The sequence below is a fragment of the Punica granatum genome, chromosome 6, assembly GCF_007655135.1.
Source record: "Punica granatum isolate Tunisia-2019 chromosome 6, ASM765513v2, whole genome shotgun sequence".
Taxonomy (NCBI): domain Eukaryota; kingdom Viridiplantae; phylum Streptophyta; class Magnoliopsida; order Myrtales; family Lythraceae; genus Punica; species Punica granatum.
In genome coordinates this window covers 544,733-562,268 of record NC_045132.1, presented here as the reverse complement: position 1 = coordinate 562,268, position 17,536 = coordinate 544,733, and the positions used below count along the sequence as shown (strand labels likewise).

The 17,536-nt window shown below is 39.9% G+C and overlaps 4 protein-coding genes across 14 annotated transcripts; 1 reads left to right on the top strand and 3 right to left on the bottom strand.

Annotated features, from left to right (window-relative positions):
- The first annotated feature begins 2,364 nt into the window (after positions 1 to 2,364).
- On the top strand, positions 2,365 to 4,914 carry LOC116211100 (ABC transporter G family member 5). Its single transcript, XM_031545312.1, has one exon. The coding sequence runs from the start codon at positions 2,659 to 2,661 to the stop codon at positions 4,573 to 4,575; it is 1,917 nt and encodes a 638-aa protein (XP_031401172.1). The 5' UTR covers positions 2,365 to 2,658; the 3' UTR covers positions 4,576 to 4,914.
- Positions 4,915 to 5,224: 310 nt separating this feature from the next.
- On the bottom strand, positions 5,225 to 5,869 carry LOC116210946 (putative F-box protein At1g23770). Its single transcript, XM_031545113.1, has one exon. It carries the CDS (start codon positions 5,867 to 5,869, stop codon positions 5,225 to 5,227), a length of 645 nt encoding a protein of 214 aa, XP_031400973.1.
- Positions 5,411 to 11,193, bottom strand: LOC116211101. 7 transcript variants are annotated; one of them, XM_031545319.1, is made up of 8 exons: positions 10,898 to 11,193; positions 9,789 to 9,897; positions 9,280 to 9,441; positions 9,053 to 9,099; positions 8,552 to 8,657; positions 8,301 to 8,358; positions 8,161 to 8,222; positions 5,411 to 5,514 (listed from the first exon to the last, which is right to left on the bottom strand). In XM_031545319.1, the coding sequence occupies exons 1-7, from the start codon at positions 11,087 to 11,089 to the stop codon at positions 8,168 to 8,170; spliced, it is 729 nt and encodes a 242-aa protein (XP_031401179.1). In that variant the 5' UTR covers positions 11,090 to 11,193; the 3' UTR covers positions 5,411 to 5,514; positions 8,161 to 8,167. The 7 variants fall into 7 exon arrangements, with proteins under 7 accessions (XP_031401179.1, XP_031401176.1, XP_031401175.1 ...); XM_031545316.1 differs by having other exon boundaries at positions 5,417 to 5,514; positions 8,528 to 8,657; positions 10,898 to 11,192; XM_031545315.1 differs by lacking the exon at positions 5,411 to 5,514 and adding an exon at positions 5,586 to 5,604 and having other exon boundaries at positions 8,528 to 8,657; positions 10,898 to 11,192.
- An 805-nt stretch (positions 11,194 to 11,998) lies between these two features.
- Positions 11,999 to 15,741, bottom strand: LOC116211872 (protein trichome birefringence-like 14). Of its 5 annotated transcripts, none has more exons than XM_031546396.1 (5): positions 15,524 to 15,741; positions 14,948 to 15,270; positions 14,015 to 14,221; positions 13,609 to 13,804; positions 11,999 to 13,218 (listed from the first exon to the last, which is right to left on the bottom strand). In XM_031546396.1, exons 2-5 carry the CDS (start codon positions 15,114 to 15,116, stop codon positions 12,390 to 12,392), a joined length of 1,401 nt encoding a protein of 466 aa, XP_031402256.1. In that variant the 5' UTR covers positions 15,117 to 15,270; positions 15,524 to 15,741; the 3' UTR covers positions 11,999 to 12,389. The 5 variants fall into 5 exon arrangements, with proteins under 5 accessions (XP_031402256.1, XP_031402255.1, XP_031402260.1 ...); XM_031546395.1 differs by having other exon boundaries at positions 15,544 to 15,741; XM_031546400.1 differs by having other exon boundaries at positions 14,969 to 15,270; positions 15,524 to 15,739.
- Positions 15,742 to 17,536: the final 1,795 nt, after the last annotated feature.

Below are 17,536 nucleotides of genomic sequence, written 5' to 3'. Positions count from 1 at the left end.
TTTTGTCTTTAGATTTGGTGTGTTTGTGTCGTCTTACGCAATCAACACACTTGTACTATGATAATCAGGAACAATTTCAGTTCAGGACATTGTACTAATTAATTATATTTGAGCATTTCACGTACGTACCATAATAGTACCATTTAAAAAATGAACAAGAAAACCAATCCAAATTGTTCCATACGTATTAATAGTTAATCTTATTAGGTGCATAAATGCATGTAATTAATATATATATATATATATGTATATGTATATGTATAGCCTCTCTTTTGTTTTTCCATTTGATTTCTTTTTGTCCCTTGAAATTGAGTGACGTTGTTTGTTTTTAAGTTACTTTTTTTTTCCTCAACAATCAAATCAATGATTGTCCATTCATATAACAAAAATAAATACCAAGTAAAATATTGAAGAAAAAAATTATAAGGACAGAAACAATATAGCAGATCCACTGAAATCTTTGTAAAGGAAAAGATGCGACAATAGCAAATCCAATTAGAACAATTACAATTGCTGAAAACCTTCCATATGTTGTACATCTAATCTCAACTTCTTGAAACTAAACTCTACATGGACCTAGTTAATGTTAGGAAGCGGAGCCAAGGGCAATTCATATAAAGTTGCTATTGTGAGGAAACAAGGGAGTAGAGACAATAGGAGTCTTGAATCGGTACTCGACGCAGAAACCTTTTACAGATCACAATATCCAGATTTAATCAATCAATCAAGTCCTAAACCGCCTAATCCTTAAATAATCAAATCAGAACAACCTAACTTCATGATCGGTTCAAACCGACGATTATCTATCTAGACAATCGAATCAAAAGGCTAGGTCATTTTGATCGGTTCAAACCAGTGACTATTTTCGGGTAGCGGAGACTTATTATAAATAAACAAAGAAGGTAATGCAACAAAAGGTTGATTTTTTCCTAGCGGATGGTAGAATTATTCAAACCAATGTTGTAAGCCTTTGATGTGAAAGGCGCGGATTCTGTCGCGGGGATGGCGAGAAGCCGCATATAAGAATCGCCATCGAAGGGGAGGAGCAAAGCCAATAAGGTAAAGGGTGGATGGAGGAAGTTGTCTCTACTGAGTTGCCATCATTTTTGTTCTGTTTGGTGCGCTACATCATACCGATACTGCTATAGAAGCTGGGGAGCCACCACACTATCTTACGTTTTGGGTCTGAGTCACCGGAGAGGGGTATGGAGCAACCCCCAACGGGGAGGGGAAGCCACCACCACACGCACCTAACGGTGACCGAGAGGAGGCAACGGGGCTTCTGGGTCTAAGCTTAGCTTCGAGCGAGGGAGGGTTAGAGAGATTGTCCGATGATAAAGATTTCACTTGATGATGTTTTTAAGTTACTATTGTTTCATGTGAATTCCCAGCCACATATTAGAGGTCCCACTGGGGCCGTTTCATTTGTTTGCTCCACGATTTTCATGAAAGGACCCAAAACATATGTAAATAAAATATGTCTCGCATATTACATAAAAAAAAAATTGAAGGCTGAATATATATATACATACACATTTATATATTGTGTATGAATTTGATACTGAAAGAAATTTGGGCTGAGTTCTTTCTTGAAAAACGAAAGTGAAGGTTTCAAGGATGAGAAGGGAACCCAAACTCTGCATATATGTACACACATTATGTGTGCATGTGCTTTTCAGTACTTTTACTTTGAGATGAGGACATTATATATAATACATGTGTATGTGTGTGTGTAGAGTTGCTTGCATGCTCACACGAATCTGAAAAATGAGAGAAATGTCACAGAACCAGGCTGTCCATTTTGACTTGCAAGTTCATGTGATATGGGGAAGTCAGCTCTCTAGCACTCCTAAATATATACTCCAATTAAACATTCCAAAAAAAAAAAAATCAGACCCTCGGAATCATTTCTAGTTCCTGAGGACATCGACCAGCCGACATAGCTTGAGATATTCATCTCGGGGGACCGATTTGAGTGAAAACAAGTTTGCCTTTTCTTCATTTCGAACTGATGATCACTCTTTCATCTATGGGCTATTCCTTTCTTAACGTTATAATAAAAAAAAATACAGAGAAGGGCCAAAAGAGATTGCATTTCATGTCTGGGCTAAAAGGTGCACGTGAACTATATGGCAAAACTTCATGAAATTCAGAGAAAGAGGGCGTACCAACATGAGATCACACCCCCCCTTATCTCATATTACCATGAGATTTTGGATTCGATTTTCACTAACAAGATTTCTATAATCGTTTATTTTCCTTGTCTATTTCTTTGTTAAGCTCATGGACCTCCCCAATTAATATTATATATATATATATACACGCACATATATAGTCATGAAATTCAGAAACTTGCAAAGAAGTTCTTGCTCGTGAACCCTCTTTCTGCTAACAACAAAAAATCCACAAGAAACCAAAACCTTCTCTTCTCTTCTTCCCTTTCCTCTCTCTCTCTCTCTCTCTCTCCCCTCTCTGTAAACTTACAGCTCTTGCATTGCTGCTTAATGCCAAGAACAATGAATTGAGGAAAAAAAAAAGCAGAGAAAGTAGTTGAAGAAGAAGAACCTCTCATTATTATTACATTACAGCGAGTTGAGCTTCAGAAGTATCTGTATTGGATCGCGCAGACGAAGGAATTTCAAGGCTTTGTTCCTCGAAATGAAGAAGAGGGGTTGTGAGATCGAAGCCAAAGGGATCAACTACAAGATCGGTAACCCAAGCCGGGGTGGCCACCACATTGGGAAGCTCTTTGGGAGAGGGGATGCGAAAGAAGCCGGAGACGCGGAGTCGGGCGGGAATATTGGCAAAGTGCGTGATGTGCTCAAGGATGTGAACTGCCAGGCGAAGCCGTGGGAGATCCTCGCGGTGGTAGGCCCCAGCGGGGCCGGGAAGTCCTCGCTGCTTGAGATCCTAGCCAGGATGGTGAGGCCAAGCAGTGGCTCAATTTTTGTGAACGGAAAGCCGATGGACAAGTCCCACTTCAGGAAGATCACCGGGTATGTTACTCAGAAAGACACCCTCTTCCCTCTCCTCACTGTGGAAGAGACATTAATGTTCAGTGCCAAGTTAAGGCTGAGGCTCCCGGCAACAAAACTTGCCTTGCGAGTCAAGTCACTGATCGAGGAGCTTGGGTTGAGCCATGTGTGCGGGACGCGTGTAGGCAATGACTGCAGCATCCGTGGGGTGTCAGGCGGCGAGAGGAGACGTGTCTCAATTGGAGTAGATGTTGTTCACGACCCGAGGGTCCTGATCCTCGATGAACCGACCTCTGGACTAGACAGCAACTCGGCCCTTCAGATCATTGGCATGCTCAAGGAGATGGCTGAGACTAAGGGAAGGACTGTCATTTTGAGCATCCACCAGCCCGGATTTCGGATTGTGAAACTGTTCAATTCTGTCCTGCTGATGGCCCACGGAGAGGCCCTCCATCAAGGCTCAACTGACCAGCTCACACTTCACCTACGGTCAGTTGGGCTGCAGATCCCGCCCCACATAAACGTTGTGGAATTCGCAATTGAATCGATCGAGACCATCAAGCAGCAGCAGCTGTCCCACTCCTCAGAACGAGCTCGGCTCGAGGTGGTCCCACGGGTAACCTCAAAGCAAGAGGGGGAGAGCGGGAGCGGGAAATTCACCCTCCAACAGCTGTTCCAGCAGTCGAAGGTGGTCGATGAGGGCACGATTGAAGTTGGGGCAGATCACGATCAGACTTGTGGTTTTGCCAACTCAAGGCTGAAAGAGACACTGATACTGACACACAGGTTTTCAAAGAACATATTCCGGACCAAGGAGTTGTTCGCATATCGAACGGTCCAGATACTTGCATCAGGGCTCATGCTGGGTTCAATCTTCCACGGGTTGAAGGAGAACCTCATCGGTGCTCAAGAGAGGGTCGGCCTGTTTGCTTTCATCCTGACGTTCCTCCTCACCAGCTCGATCGAGGCCCTCCCGATCTTCTTGCAGGAGAGGGAGATCCTAATGAAGGAGACATCCAGTGGCAGCTACCGAGTCTCCTCTTATGCAATTGCAAATGGGCTCGTCTACTTGCCGTTTCTGCTCATCCTTGCGGTTCTCTTCACTGTCCCATTGTATTGGCTTGTAGGCTTAAACCACAACCTCATGGCCTTCCTGCACTTCCTGCTCTTCGTCTGGCTTATCCTCTACACTGCAAACTCCGTGGTCGTCTGCTTCAGTGCCCTCGTCCCAAACTTCATAGTCGGGAACTCAGTGATCTCAGGAGTAATGGGCTCGTTCTTCCTCTTCTCTGGCTACTTCATAACGAAGCAGGAGATCCCAAAGTACTGGATCTTCATGCACTACATCTCCCTGTTCAAGTACCCCTTCGAGGGGTTCCTCATAAACGAGTTCTCAAGGTCAGGGAAATGCCTGCAGTACATGTTCGGGACGTGCATGGTGACTGGCGAGGACGTTCTCCGCGAGGAAGGATTCAGAGAGGAGAGCCAGTGGAGGAATGTGGTGATAATGGTGTGCTACATCTTGGTCTACAGATTCATCTCCTATGTCATTCTTAGGATCAGATGCTCACAGAGAGGTTTCAGAGGTGCCACTGCTTGAAAGTAGACATAAACCAGTGATACCTCTCGCTTTTTTTTTGTTTTTTCTCCCCGAATTTCCGGTTTTTCTTTTTGAATTTTGCCACTCTACAGACAGAAGGTAAGAATAAGAAGTTCCATCAAGCAGATTCAATGAGTTGATCAGCTTCAAAAGTTGAGACGATCACAATGTAAATTTTTGCTGGGATTCCATTCCATGGTTCTATTCCGTGGAATGGTAGTTTTATAATTACGTGAAAGCATCAGCATCAGGAACAGATAGTTTCTGGGTAGACATGTCTCAATTTCTACTACATATGAAGAGCTCAGATTCGACTAATCAAATTGATTGCTGTATTAATTGATTCAATTCTCATGAAACATCATGGAAACAAGCAAAAAAAAAAAAAAACTAAATGCTCAACGAACGGTACACAGGGAAAGAACTTGCAAGACGAGCTAGAACTTCATACGGGCAGGCAAATTCTGTCGCGGCGATACCCTTTCTTCTCCTAAGGAGAAAGTAATTAGCCATACCACACCTATTACCTATGGCCAAAAGATAAACCAAAAACTCGAAAGTTTTATACAGAAACATAACCTGCAATAAAGAGGTCGAGAGAACTACTGGATCAAAATCCTCAGAGGTTGCAGCTCAGTTGCGCCCAACATTAAGGTGACGGGGAGGCACGGGACTGCCAGAATGGGCGCCACAGCGTCAGAAGCAAATCATAATCTTGTCTAGATATGCGCGGAACTGGGTCCCACCGTATCACCAGAAAGTGAAGGCGCCTGCTGTATCGGGCTGACCTCTCCACTCGTACACACGTCCTCTTTAAACTGATTCCGTCCCTCTTCCACTTGCAATGTGTTTTATAGGAGTCTTTCCAATCCAATGCACCTTGCATTCCCTTCACATCTCTTAACTCGCTGAGGAACTTCTGCTTCCACACAGCATTATCTGATGACAAGTCCCGAAATTTGGAGCTCAGAAAAGCCATTTGTAGAACGTCGTGTACGTCAAGAAGCTCCAGAGTCTGAAGCTTCAGCTCTGTCAGAAGGGACATGAGATAGGATGGGAGCGGTAAATTAGCCCTCTCTCTGAGGTCTATTATAAGAGGCAATGCCAACCGATCCTTCACAAGCTTCCAGATTTCGAAAATTACACTGCCGAGATGCAAACTACTCCTGCCATTATCGAGCAATAAGTCTACCATAGCAGGAGCAAATCTGTGCTTGGCCAGATAGACGGCATGCAGCCGCCCGCACTCTCCCCTGGCTGGAGACCCATAAACACCCAGCACATGGCGGCCCATATATATGTGAAAGTTTAGAGTTTTTGAAGAATATTGGGGAGACTACGATTCGACTTTCGTACTCTCACAACTGTGATTCATTTTCCTTCATTTATTATTGTATACTAATAAATTTGTTTTACTTATAAAATATATTATTTATTTGACTTTCAATGAATAAAAAAACGAAATCGATGAGTGCATTCACAATGCGATTTTGTATTATTATACAAATTAAGTTTTTTGCTTTTTAGTACGTAAAATTATAATTTTTATTACAAAATTTTTACACAAAATAATGCGATAATATATATATTACTTAACGATAAAGTAGATAATAATATAATATACATGTTTACTTAACTATGAACAAAATAATATAATATATATGTTCACTTTTTCTCTAAATCTTACCGTATAAAATAATAAATTTTAATAATTTTGCCACGTTTACTTAAGTCATAATTAAGTAATGTATGTATTTTAAATTATCGATAATTTTTTTGAAAAAAGAATTTTAAAATTTTAATTCATTACTTCTTGAATTTTTTTCTTCTTTGAAAAATAAAGAGTTTTTTTCTAAGTAAACTGAATTATCTTCTTTCTTTATTATCTTAACGATTGCTATCGTTAAGTTCCTTAAATTCTAAGATTTAACCCAAAAAAAAAACTTTATTAGGAATTTAGAGTGATGAAATATCCATATTGGTGGACATTCGAGCGGGCTACCCTAACTAATGTTAACGAAAAAAAATGTAAGAGGATACACAATTACAGGACAACCACTGCCGCAAAAGCTAAAAGGATGGAGACTGATGGTGGAACTACGGAGCAGAAGGTGGCCTAAGCATAGCTCATCATTTTCTTGAAAGTTGTGTTGAGTCTATATGCATAATTTACCTGACTTATTCGAGCTTCCTCCATATATAGAGAGCATAGAAAGAGAAATTCAATTCATTCGGTTATCTTCTTTCATGTCTTTCGTAATATGAGTTATTACTTCTCCCTGTCAATTTCGCAGGGATGAAAACACTATCGATCCTAACTCAAAGATAAAAGATGATGCATTCAATTTGGTGGTAGAATAAGATGGACCGATCGTGTATAGAGGAAGGCACATCCTCCTTAAACCATGGATGGAATATAATTACCCTGAACCATCTCTTGAGAAAGTTCTGAATGCCGCATTTGAAGATAGAGAGTATTCTCTCAAATATAATCGTTCATCAATATAGTTGGATGAGAATGAATCAGAGGCATTCTTTTCCCTTTATTGTTCTTTAAGCCCTTCTTCTTTTTTAATTTCCCAAGTCCAGGAAATCCATAATTTCGTGAACGTATGATAAAGACGTTATTCTCACTATTATCTATAAAATTTCGTTTCAAAATTACTATGACTTTATTAAATTTCAAAAATTGTAATTAATCAGCCTATATGATTGAATGTTGTTAACAATAATGAAAAATAAGATGATGGTGCCAAGTATCATACTAGTGCATATTATGTATATATATCTTTAGACTGACTGATTTATATCCATAGGAAATTCAGAATCCGACTAGTACTAATAACACTATAATATCAAATACGAAAATCAAAACCGGAGGATCCAAATTCCCTCGGTAAAACTTTGTACCTCGCGCCCCAAGGAAGGTCGTGCAAAATTGATCACGTACCTGAATTCCGCTAATCAACTGAGCGGGAACTAATGACGATTCACAGCACAAGAGCCCGCTCAAACGATATCTACTATGGCGCACTGCCATGCAAGTGTTTTCTCTCTTTGCTTTTCTTCTCTTGCCAGCACTTACCCGCAACTTTATTTTCGTATTTGATAGTAAAACTTTATTTTTATACTATTATATATTATATAAAGGAAGAATTCTTTGCTGGTGTAACTTCCAGTTTTCCAAGATATCCTAAATGAGATATTTAAAAGCAATAACAATGGATAATCATTGGATTTGGATTATAATAATAAATGTGAAAAAAAAAAAACCTACCCTATTTTCTCTGAACCACTTCTCCTCCATCTCTATTTTTCTCTCTTATGCGGATGCCACTCTCGTTTTTCTTCCTTCTTTTATAAATTATAACCACTAAGGGCACTCTATGCAAATTAAGCCCGACAGCGGAGAGCCTGATCCAAAGAAACTACAACTCCTGATTTTCTTTGATCTACAAGATTAAAGAAAATCAGTCGAAACAAAGAAAATCAGTCGAACCCGGTATAATTCCTGGCATACTGTCAAGGCCCTATCACACACCTAAGCTTAAACTGCTGAACAGAGATTATCAAATTTGAAGGTACCTTTTGCTCAACCCTCTCTGTCATCTTCGGATTCCTGCAGAATCGCGCCCCTTACTCTTGCCCTGACAGAAGAGAAGCATACTAAATAACAAGTGAACAATAATATATAAACTATGTACGCTACAGACAGAAAGGACAACCTCCGATGTGTTGGGACGACACGGTTTGTAGCTTTCGTCGCAGCATCTTTATGTTTTCCTGCATTACAGTAAACAGATCAACGCATATGACTACTCTGAAATTGCGTTTAAGAGAATTTGGGAACAGCCTTGACATAGATCCAAGAACTGGTTAAATATGTACTCAATATTATTAAAATGAACAGCTATCAGTGTAAGAAAAAGTAGAATATTATACTGAGACATACTAGGAGAATTGAAGGAGCCATTACTAATCGAAGGTTCAGAAACATCTGGTGTAGATCCAGCATTCATATCAGGCAACTTCTGCTTCTTCGCGCATGACTGCAGTTTATTCTGAATACTCGCGTTCTTGTCCTGACAATTCATAGTTAACCAGCAGGCTCATAAAGTGCATAATTTGCAGAAATTGTGACAACATGGCAACTAGAATGGCTACAGCGAAAATTATGGACCGAACATACAGAGGTTCAGCAAACGGCACAAAACTCGTATCAACGCATATCCTATTTTAGCCTCATCAAGACAAGACAGAGAAATGCAAACCTGCCAAATTGTTGCAGAAAATCCTGCCTAAGCAGCGAGATCAGGGATACAACAGCTTACAATGAAAGCATACTAATCGTGTCTCATCGCGTCAATCAATCAAAGAGTATAAATAAGGCTATAACCTAGATTAAGAAAAATGGAGAAACTCAAAGATCCTCAAAAAACCATCTGAACGAGATACTAAAGACAGAAAAACTCAACACCTTCTCATTGGGTGGATCTCCTGCCAACCGAAGACCACGATTTTGCTCTGAGGATACAGGTAAGAAAATGAGCTGATGTTATCAATATGCTTAATCTATATAAGCAATCACTACCTGAAGGATCATCAATGAGGAGGGAGAGGAAAGAAGGAAAGAAAAACATGATGCAGGAAAGATTTCAGAAGCAATTAATCAGTAAAATATTTACTAAAAGCAAATCACCGTACCTTGCGTAAGTAAAAGTTGCGTGGTCTTAAATGCTGCTAGGAGCTCCAGAGATAAGTTCCCGATGGCCTCGGCAGCATCAGAATCCATGAGTTTCATCAAAGGAATGAATATCAATGGCATTCCTTTGGATTTCTGAGCTACTAGCTTTGCCTGTGCAGCACCTGTAGACAACCATTCATTTTTTTGAAGCTTCTCTCGAATTCATGACACAGATCATACTCTCATTTTAGGGAAAGGATAAGGGTGAAGATAAAAACATTCTAAAACTTGGAAGAGCAACATAAAGCTTCCAAACAAAAAAAAAAAAACCCAAACAAGTCTGGCCAGAATCAAGCACTATTGAACCAGATAGGTAGCCTTTATATCTTAATTTTTGTGTGAGCAAAAACATATATATATATATATATATATATATACTGTGTCGTGACAGAAACTGCAGGATAAAATTTGGTTTAAAGGAGGTAAAAACAAGAAATTTAGGATAGCAAGACTATTTAACAGCCATCACCTGACCCCGATTGTCCTTCGAGCACAAGTTTGACATTGTCAGACTTTATTGATGACTGGAAATAGTCAATGAACTCAGACCAAGAGTCTCCAACTCCAATGTCATCCCTCTGCAGTTAGAAATACCAAAAGAAAAAACAATGCCTATTATATCCTGCAATCACCAAACAATCATTGCAACGAACAATATTGATTCCCAGCAAAGAAAGGACCAAACCAGCCACAAATTGCGACTTGTCATTTACAGTTCACTAAAATCACTAACTCGTAAGGTTGCAACCCCATATATCTAACACCACTTTTGCTTCAGAAGGTGCTCACATTGACAAAAGTGAAAGAACATGCAGGACACAGAGGATATTGTAACCTAATTAATATATCTTAGCTACTCATATATTAATTAAAAGTCAAATGACTAGAGACTTCCATTGAAACAGTTCATTCACAATCCGACAGCAATCACTCCCCGATAATATCACATTTCATGTTATATGAAAAACCTTCTGCCTGAAGAAGGTGTCTAACATAAGATATATCAAGAACATACATAAACAGATGGAATCCTCGACACTAATTGAAGTGCCTTGGCTCCCGATATACACGTTGCACCACAGGAATATCTAGCAGAGAACAAAACTGCATACAATTGCAAAATCTCAATTAAGTTCCGAGAAAACCACTTCTTGATAGTGTCACACTCACGTTCCCAAGAAGTTGCAATTTTTCATTTACGGTTGACTAAAATCGCTACTTCATAATATCAAAATCCCACGTATCCCATACTGACGAAAGTGCCTCAGCTCCCGGTATACGCATTACACCGCGGGAATATATCACAAAGCACAAAACTGGCTAAAAGTTGCGGAATTTCATCGAAGTTAAAACCAGAACCACTTTCTCAATATTGTCACGTCCCCAATATCTCCATCAAAGAAGATAACTAGTCACAAGTTGCAGCATTTTCATTCAAGATTTCCCTCAAACCAGCACTTTCACAGGGTCAAATTCACCAGAACCTTACCATCCTATTGGTTAGAAGAGGTACCCGGGACAGATGAAATCAAGAAACCGATGAAACAGAGCCAAACTGTTCTTGGAGAAGAAACCCACCATGTCTTCGAGCTGGTGAACCGACCGAACGGCTTCCCAGGTGTTGGTGTGGAAATCAGAGACGTGAATTCGGAGGTGAGAAGGGTCAGGAGAGTGGACGTAGTAAACGAATCTCCGCAGGGGAAGAGGTCCCCTGTTCGCCCACTCGACCTTGGGTTCCCCAAATATCGGCTCGAAGCCCTCGAACACCATATCTTATGTGGAACACGGACTGGAAGTTTATTCCTCTGCTTTGCAGCAGAGATTCAGAGCGAAGAAGAAGAGGAAGAAGGAAGTCTCGCAGTGACATATAGATTTGGACTGAAATGACATTTTATAGAACAAAAATCCAGTTTTTTTAATAATAAAAAAAAATCAATCTCTTCCATTTTTTTTCTCTTTTTGGGAAAAAATTAAATAGGAAAAAAAAGAAGAGAAAATAATCAATTTAATCCTCAACAGATTTACAAATTAACAATTTAGTCCCTCAATAATATGTACACAAAAATGGTCCTCCAATGTTGATTCCGTCAAACAAATTAGTACTTTGTTAGAAAAACGGTCGAACTGACCCTAACATCATTAAAATAATTTCTGAATAATTAAAAAAATTGCTTTTTTATTTAAAAAGAAAAATGAAAAAAATGAAAAAGATCGATATTTCCGACAACCTCCCTTGCTCCCCAGTCGGCGACTACAGGTTCGCTCCCCTTTGTCTATCTAGAAAGAAAGACAATGGGGGGGGGGGGACCAGCTCTGAGCTCCCCCGAGCATTGGGGCCTCCCCGGTGATCTTTCCTCCCGCTGTGCATTACTAAAAACAAAAAAGCTTTTTTGTCTTTTTAGTTTAAGGAATTTAATCTAACGATGGCGTTGAGCAATTCCAGAGGGTTACCTAACAGACGACCAGTTCGTCCAATGCAATAAACATTGGAGGATTATTTTGACGATAAAAATCTTTGAGGGACTAAATTGTTGGTTTTCGAATCTTTCAAGAACCAAATTGATAGTTCCCTCTAAGAAAATCAAAAGATGCGTTCATTGTATGAAAAATTTCACAGCCCAGGGCCGGACTGACCTAATGTCCCAGGACTGTTTGATGGTAGACCGGAATCCCCCTATGTCGAATGCAAATGAGAAATTCCGGCAGCATTCAATTAGAAGAAGGAAGTTTCGGGTTACAACATACATCAGATTTGTACAACACATATATAAGTATATCAAACTACTCGAGAAATATTGTATATCTGGGCAGAGCACTTTGCAGCCTTCAACCCGATAAAAACTTACCTATCACCAAAACTCCCGTTTCTCGAGCTATTACGAGAAACTGGAAACTAGACATATATATCGTGTCAACTGTGTTTCTCGAACAATTACAAGAAACTAGAAATGCTTATCTGCTGTGACTGCTCCCCTCTCTTCCTTGTGTCCGAGAAACACCTGTTCGCTATCATGCATCATGTGAGCATAACTATTAAGCACAACTTGGTTTCGATCACGAAAGGGTTGAGCTAGATTTGGGCACAGAGGACCTCATTCCAAGTGTCAGGGATCCCGGGCAAGCACCAGTGCAAGCAGTCTTGAATCCCCTCGGTAGCTTTGACACTGAACCGAGCTATATGGCCCTCGTCTCTGAGTTCCGAAAGCGCTGTTATATCCAAAATCTTCACTCTCGTCCCTTGCACGGCACTCTCCACCACTATATCGCTTGATTCATCCTTTGACACTGTGCTGCCTTTAGATAATGGTGTCATATTATCACAGCTGCCCCCAGTATTCCACTCCCCGTTGGCAAAATGCCTTGGGGAAATGGTCCTGAAGAAGGCTTTGAGGCGAGGATGAGAAGGAAGCTGAGAGTCAATCCAGCGTGCAATGCTGTGGACCGTAAAATTCTTTGCGTTCCCGACTGCAGCGAGTCTCCTATCCTGATTGGGCTGCCCATTTATGTACATCACCCACCGGTTTGCATTGATCTTGCCTCTGTTCCAATGGTGGCCCGTGTTGAGGATCAGGACATTGAACCGGTCCAGGAATCGGCTCAAGAAAGCAGGCGGACGGTCCAAATGCATCGCAACTTCAGTTTTGGGGTCGCTTGCATTGAGAGGCTGGAGGTCACAGAGGCTAGAAGACCAGTAGTATAGGATCGTGGTGTTTGTTGGGGGGAAGCGGAAGGCCCAACCATCAGGCCGGATATTCCCTTTAGCAATTATGAGGCCATATTCTCTTCCAACGTCTTCAACTTCTGGGGTCTCTTCCCCGCCTGTCACCATACACATTAGGGATTGGAACTGCTGCCTCCCGAGGGAATCTCCCACGAAAGCAATAGTCTTGCCCTCCATTCTGGAAGCAAAAGGTTCCTTCTCTTAGAATTTCAATTTCAGGGAAAGACATTCGGGCACATACCACCCCAGAGATCATTGTGCGGAGCGCTCCAAACATCATATAAACAACTTTCCCAATGATTTATTCAGCAAGGAGGGAAACTAAGTAAATTAATGGTTGCCCAAAATGTGCCTACTCCTTCATGCCTCAGATCAATAAAAAGCTCGACGACTCTGTCCTTTGATACCAGTCAAATGTCACGTGAGTCAGACGGCAGCATGGTCTCAACCTTCCAATAGTTCAAATAATAGAGAAATTGCTGCTAATGTTTCTTAAGCAAACTGGAGAGCCACTATACTTAAGCAGAGGCCTCATGATAAAGTTAAGCAGGGACAAATAGATTCTAACCTTTTCATGAAAGCAAATCGATCAAAATCTGGCATCTCACAATCATCAGGCTGCCATCTAAATCCTTCATAAGAGAAATCAGTTCGTTGCGTTAGCCTACAAGCCCACATTTCTGATAACCATTGCTTACATTTCCGTCCGGAATATAGTGGTCTTCTATTGTCCGGTACCCAGCTACCCTTAGCATAATTACATACTGCAAAATGTAAAAGGTCAACAGTTAACACTGCCCCAGAAGTAGAAAATCCAACGCATTTAGTGCTCCAGAAGTGAGAAAATTACATTCGCCGAAAAATCAGTCATAATGAGAAAATTGGAATAGTTGAGTTAGAATATGAGGGATGTAAATCAAGACCGGCGTAAGTGAAGTCATGACTGGAAAAGGAAAGGGGGAAAAAAAATCTACCTTTTCTTGTGGAGGAGGTTCTTGAATGCCCATCAACTTTCCTTATAGAGGAGGAGGACGTAGAAGTAGAGTTGTTGAAGGGAATATCACTTTCCTGTATTGCTTTCGTGTATGTTTCTGGTCTAACATAATTTGGGTCCACTTCATTGAAATGCTCCTTCTCTTTTACATTTAGCAAGGACTCATCCGGGAGATCAGAAATAAACTCTGAATCACGTGACCGCCACACACACATGAAAGGAGTATACGAAAAACCAATCAGCAAAAGTGGATGAGCGAGACTCAATTTTTGATTCTCAAACATCAAAAGAAATAGAAATGATAACTAAAATAGTTAAGAATTGGTAAAATTCTGTAATAAGCAATGCAGGCAAATATTACGATAATAACTTCATCCCAAATCATCAATTACCAAAAGAGGCATAACCAAAATCACATCTAATGTGTAAATATATTTATACATCTCAAAGAAAAAGATAATGGCAAACTTCTGATGGATCTGCAAAGCGCCATGTAGAACCGAGATAATTGAAACCCCGCATCCACAACCAACTCTCAGCATTTGGTCTATCAGATATTCTACAAATAACATTAAGCACAGACTACTCCAAATACCCAACCATATCTCAAATAATGAATACAGTCATCTCGCCCTGGCCTATCCAAATTTAATAACTATATCTAGTACGTCTGCCTCCTGAATATCATCTCACCTCACTAGCCTCCAAATGATTAACAGAACCCATTTCCGTTGTCTATAGTAAGCATGTGCTGTGCAGTGTTATCTTCATGACAGCAATGAAAACGTGAAGCAAGACTCAGGTTTCAGTTTTCACCATGCAATGAGCATCCTAAAACTATGACGATCAGCACAATATAGGACACGACAGACAACATATAAAAGGATGCATATTTTGATATTATTATAAGCACCTGAAAACATTGGTGACGAACCTGATGATGGCAAAAGAAACTGATCTTGGGCCAAGTGAAGGAATGGATTTTTCTCCCAAATCCAAAGAAACAGAGTCGTAAAAACAACAGCTATCAGAGTGAGAGAAAAATGTCTCGCCCTCACTCTATATGAGCTTCCACCTTTCATCTCTTCCTGAGCACCCCACCACGTACATTCCAGTCAGCTCAATCAGATCTCAAGCAGCACATTCCAGCTCCTCTCGGGAAAGAAGTTCTTAAGTTGTTCAACAAGATCTCATCAAAACTCCCATGGGAAGGCAGCGGCAGCAGCAGCTTCTTCTCTGTCAACATTCAGCAGCCCAACAAGAAAACTCCCACCAATTAGGAGAAAGTTTCAACCTTTACCAGAATCAATGCAACTATAGGAAATATTTGGCAATCTTGCAGCAGACCCACATCAGATTTAGAAACAATTTCAAACTGACACATCCAAAACCATCTGAGAGTCCTGAAATCTGACGACATTTGTTTCCAGGAGCTTGAAGGGTAGCGATAGATGGAACATTGATTCAAGAAAGAAACAAAAGAAAAGACCTGATTTTTGACTGACCCACCTCTGCGCAAATCTTTGAAGCCCCGTTGATTGCGATGGATAGATCCGCGCGCTTAACAGGTGAATTTTGGTATTTTTAGATCCAAAAGCAGAAATCAACCAATAAATAAATACACCCTTCCAAGTTCGGTGAACAGAGAGAGAGAGAGGGAGGAGAGAGAGAGACGGAGATTAATGGCAGTCCACTGAAGTAATGGGGCAGAACGCGGGAGCGCTAAGGGCGTTTAGCTTACGGTCTGAGGGGTAAATTTGTACTTCAGAACGTTGACTACGGCCGAAAGCGTTGAAATTGTTGGCTGGGCCTCTTGACGTGGCAGGATCTGATTGGATAAATCATTATGGTGGCGGAGTTCGGGGCGTAGGCAAACTTAATCGGACGGCTTTCATTAATAAATATATTATCTGTCCATTTTTGTTTCTTTTGGTTGGTACACATAGAATCTGAGTTTGTGTCCGGATTTTGCCCCGATTTTTGGGTGAATTCGGGATTTTGTTTTGTTTTGTTGGTGTATGTGGAATGGATTTAAGTCATAAAATTAACAAGTTGGATAAATAAAATTTGTTAATTTTAGGACACTTCGATTGGCTGAGAATGGAACTGGATATAACTGGTTTTTGGTCAAACTCAACGGGCCTAATTATAGAGAGAGATCACAAGGAGAAAGATATATAATAAGTCCGATAAGTTTGCAATGTCAGATTCGGATTGAGTTCCCTCATTAGTTAGACATTTTGAAATATCTTAAGAAAGGTTAATGATCCAAATAGGCATGTAATTTTAAGTTTTTGTCATATCTAATATGTTTTTCATATAATGACACAAAAAATATAAATTTAGATTTTTGTGCCAATTCTGTCACGGCAATCACATTCCGTCCAAAAGTCCGCTAAGTGCTGACACGCGTTTGGTTGGCCCACCATGTCTACATGGCAAGTTATTATTGGTTAAAAATTAAAAATATTTGGAAACTATAAGGAAAATTTATTTTTTTTAGGAAAAAAAACATACCATAAGGGCTCGATCCTTGCCGGCAGAGGGCTCCCCTTTTCAGCCCGGCACCCCTCCAAGCGACCTCGCTCTGCAAGGTTGTCGAGAAGGAAGAGCGGCCGGAAGGGTAGCCCCCAAATTGGTTACTTTAATATGTATGTAAGACTTCAATAAAACATCGCTTTCCATTAGTTAGAGGGGTCGAATTTATTCAATTAAGCTACTTCTTAATAAATAATGAGGCAAAAAATTTGATTAAGGCCCAGTTCGGTATGTTGTAATGAAACGAAAATGAATGGAATGGATTTTTGTATAGTAAATGTAATTATATCGAGAGAAAAATAGTGATTTTTAATTGAACTAGAGAATATGAGTGATTAAACTTAATTAGATAAACTTATTTTACATAATATCATTCTATCATATGCTTAGATATATAAAACTAAAATATAATATATGATATACGTAAAACGTAGTAGAAATTGTGGAATGAGCATTCCTTAAGTTTTCTGAAGGAATGACTATTCCATTATGTTATTTTTTTCAAATGAAATGTTCTTTCTAACTCATTTAAGTGTCTTCATATGATGAAACAAAATAAAATGATTAATTTCCATTTTATTCCTTTTCATTTCATTCTCGTGTACCATTCCAATGATGATAACAAATAAAATGAGTTGTCTGTAATCATGACATGATTAATACTTTTTTTTTAAAGTGTAGTATAGTATTTTCATTTAAATTTAAATATTCCGTACTTTTAAAAATTCATTGTTGTACCAACTATAAAGGAAGTACTATGCTTTTTAAAGAGATATTGCACTTTGAATTCAAAGGATATACTAATCATGTGAATGTCACATGATGCACTTATAAGATCCCCACCAAAACAAATTTAGATTTGCAGATCACATCGAAGGTAATTGGTAGGGAAGGTAATGGTGCTCCTCCCCCTCACCTTCCTCTGCACCGACACTAAACCGATTTCCAATTTCCAGTTATTTTA

Coding starts and splice junctions, on each gene's coding strand:
- LOC116211100 (XM_031545312.1), top strand. CDS start 2,659: ATGAAGAAGAGGGGTTGTGAGATCGAAGCCAAAGGGATCAACTACAAG.
- LOC116210946 (XM_031545113.1), bottom strand. CDS start 5,869: ATGGGCCGCCATGTGCTGGGTGTTTATGGGTCTCCAGCCAGGGGAGAG.
- LOC116211101 (XM_031545316.1), bottom strand. CDS start 11,089: ATGGTGTTCGAGGGCTTCGAGCCGATATTTGGGGAACCCAAGGTCGAG. Junction 8,658..9,052: donor GAGATCCACCCAATGAGAAG/GTGTTGAGTTTT, acceptor ATGAATTGTCAG/GACAAGAACGCGAGTATTCA. Junction 8,223..8,300: donor GTCGTCCCAACACATCGGAG/GTTGTCCTTTCT, acceptor CTCTTCTGTCAG/GGCAAGAGTAAGGGGCGCGA.
- LOC116211872 (XM_031546396.1), bottom strand. CDS start 15,116: ATGAAAGGTGGAAGCTCATATAGAGTGAGGGCGAGACATTTTTCTCTC. Junction 13,805..14,014: donor AACCTCCTCCACAAGAAAAG/GTAGATTTTTTT, acceptor TACATTTTGCAG/TATGTAATTATGCTAAGGGT. Junction 13,219..13,608: donor CGATTTGCTTTCATGAAAAG/GTTAGAATCTAT, acceptor TTTTGCTTCCAG/AATGGAGGGCAAGACTATTG.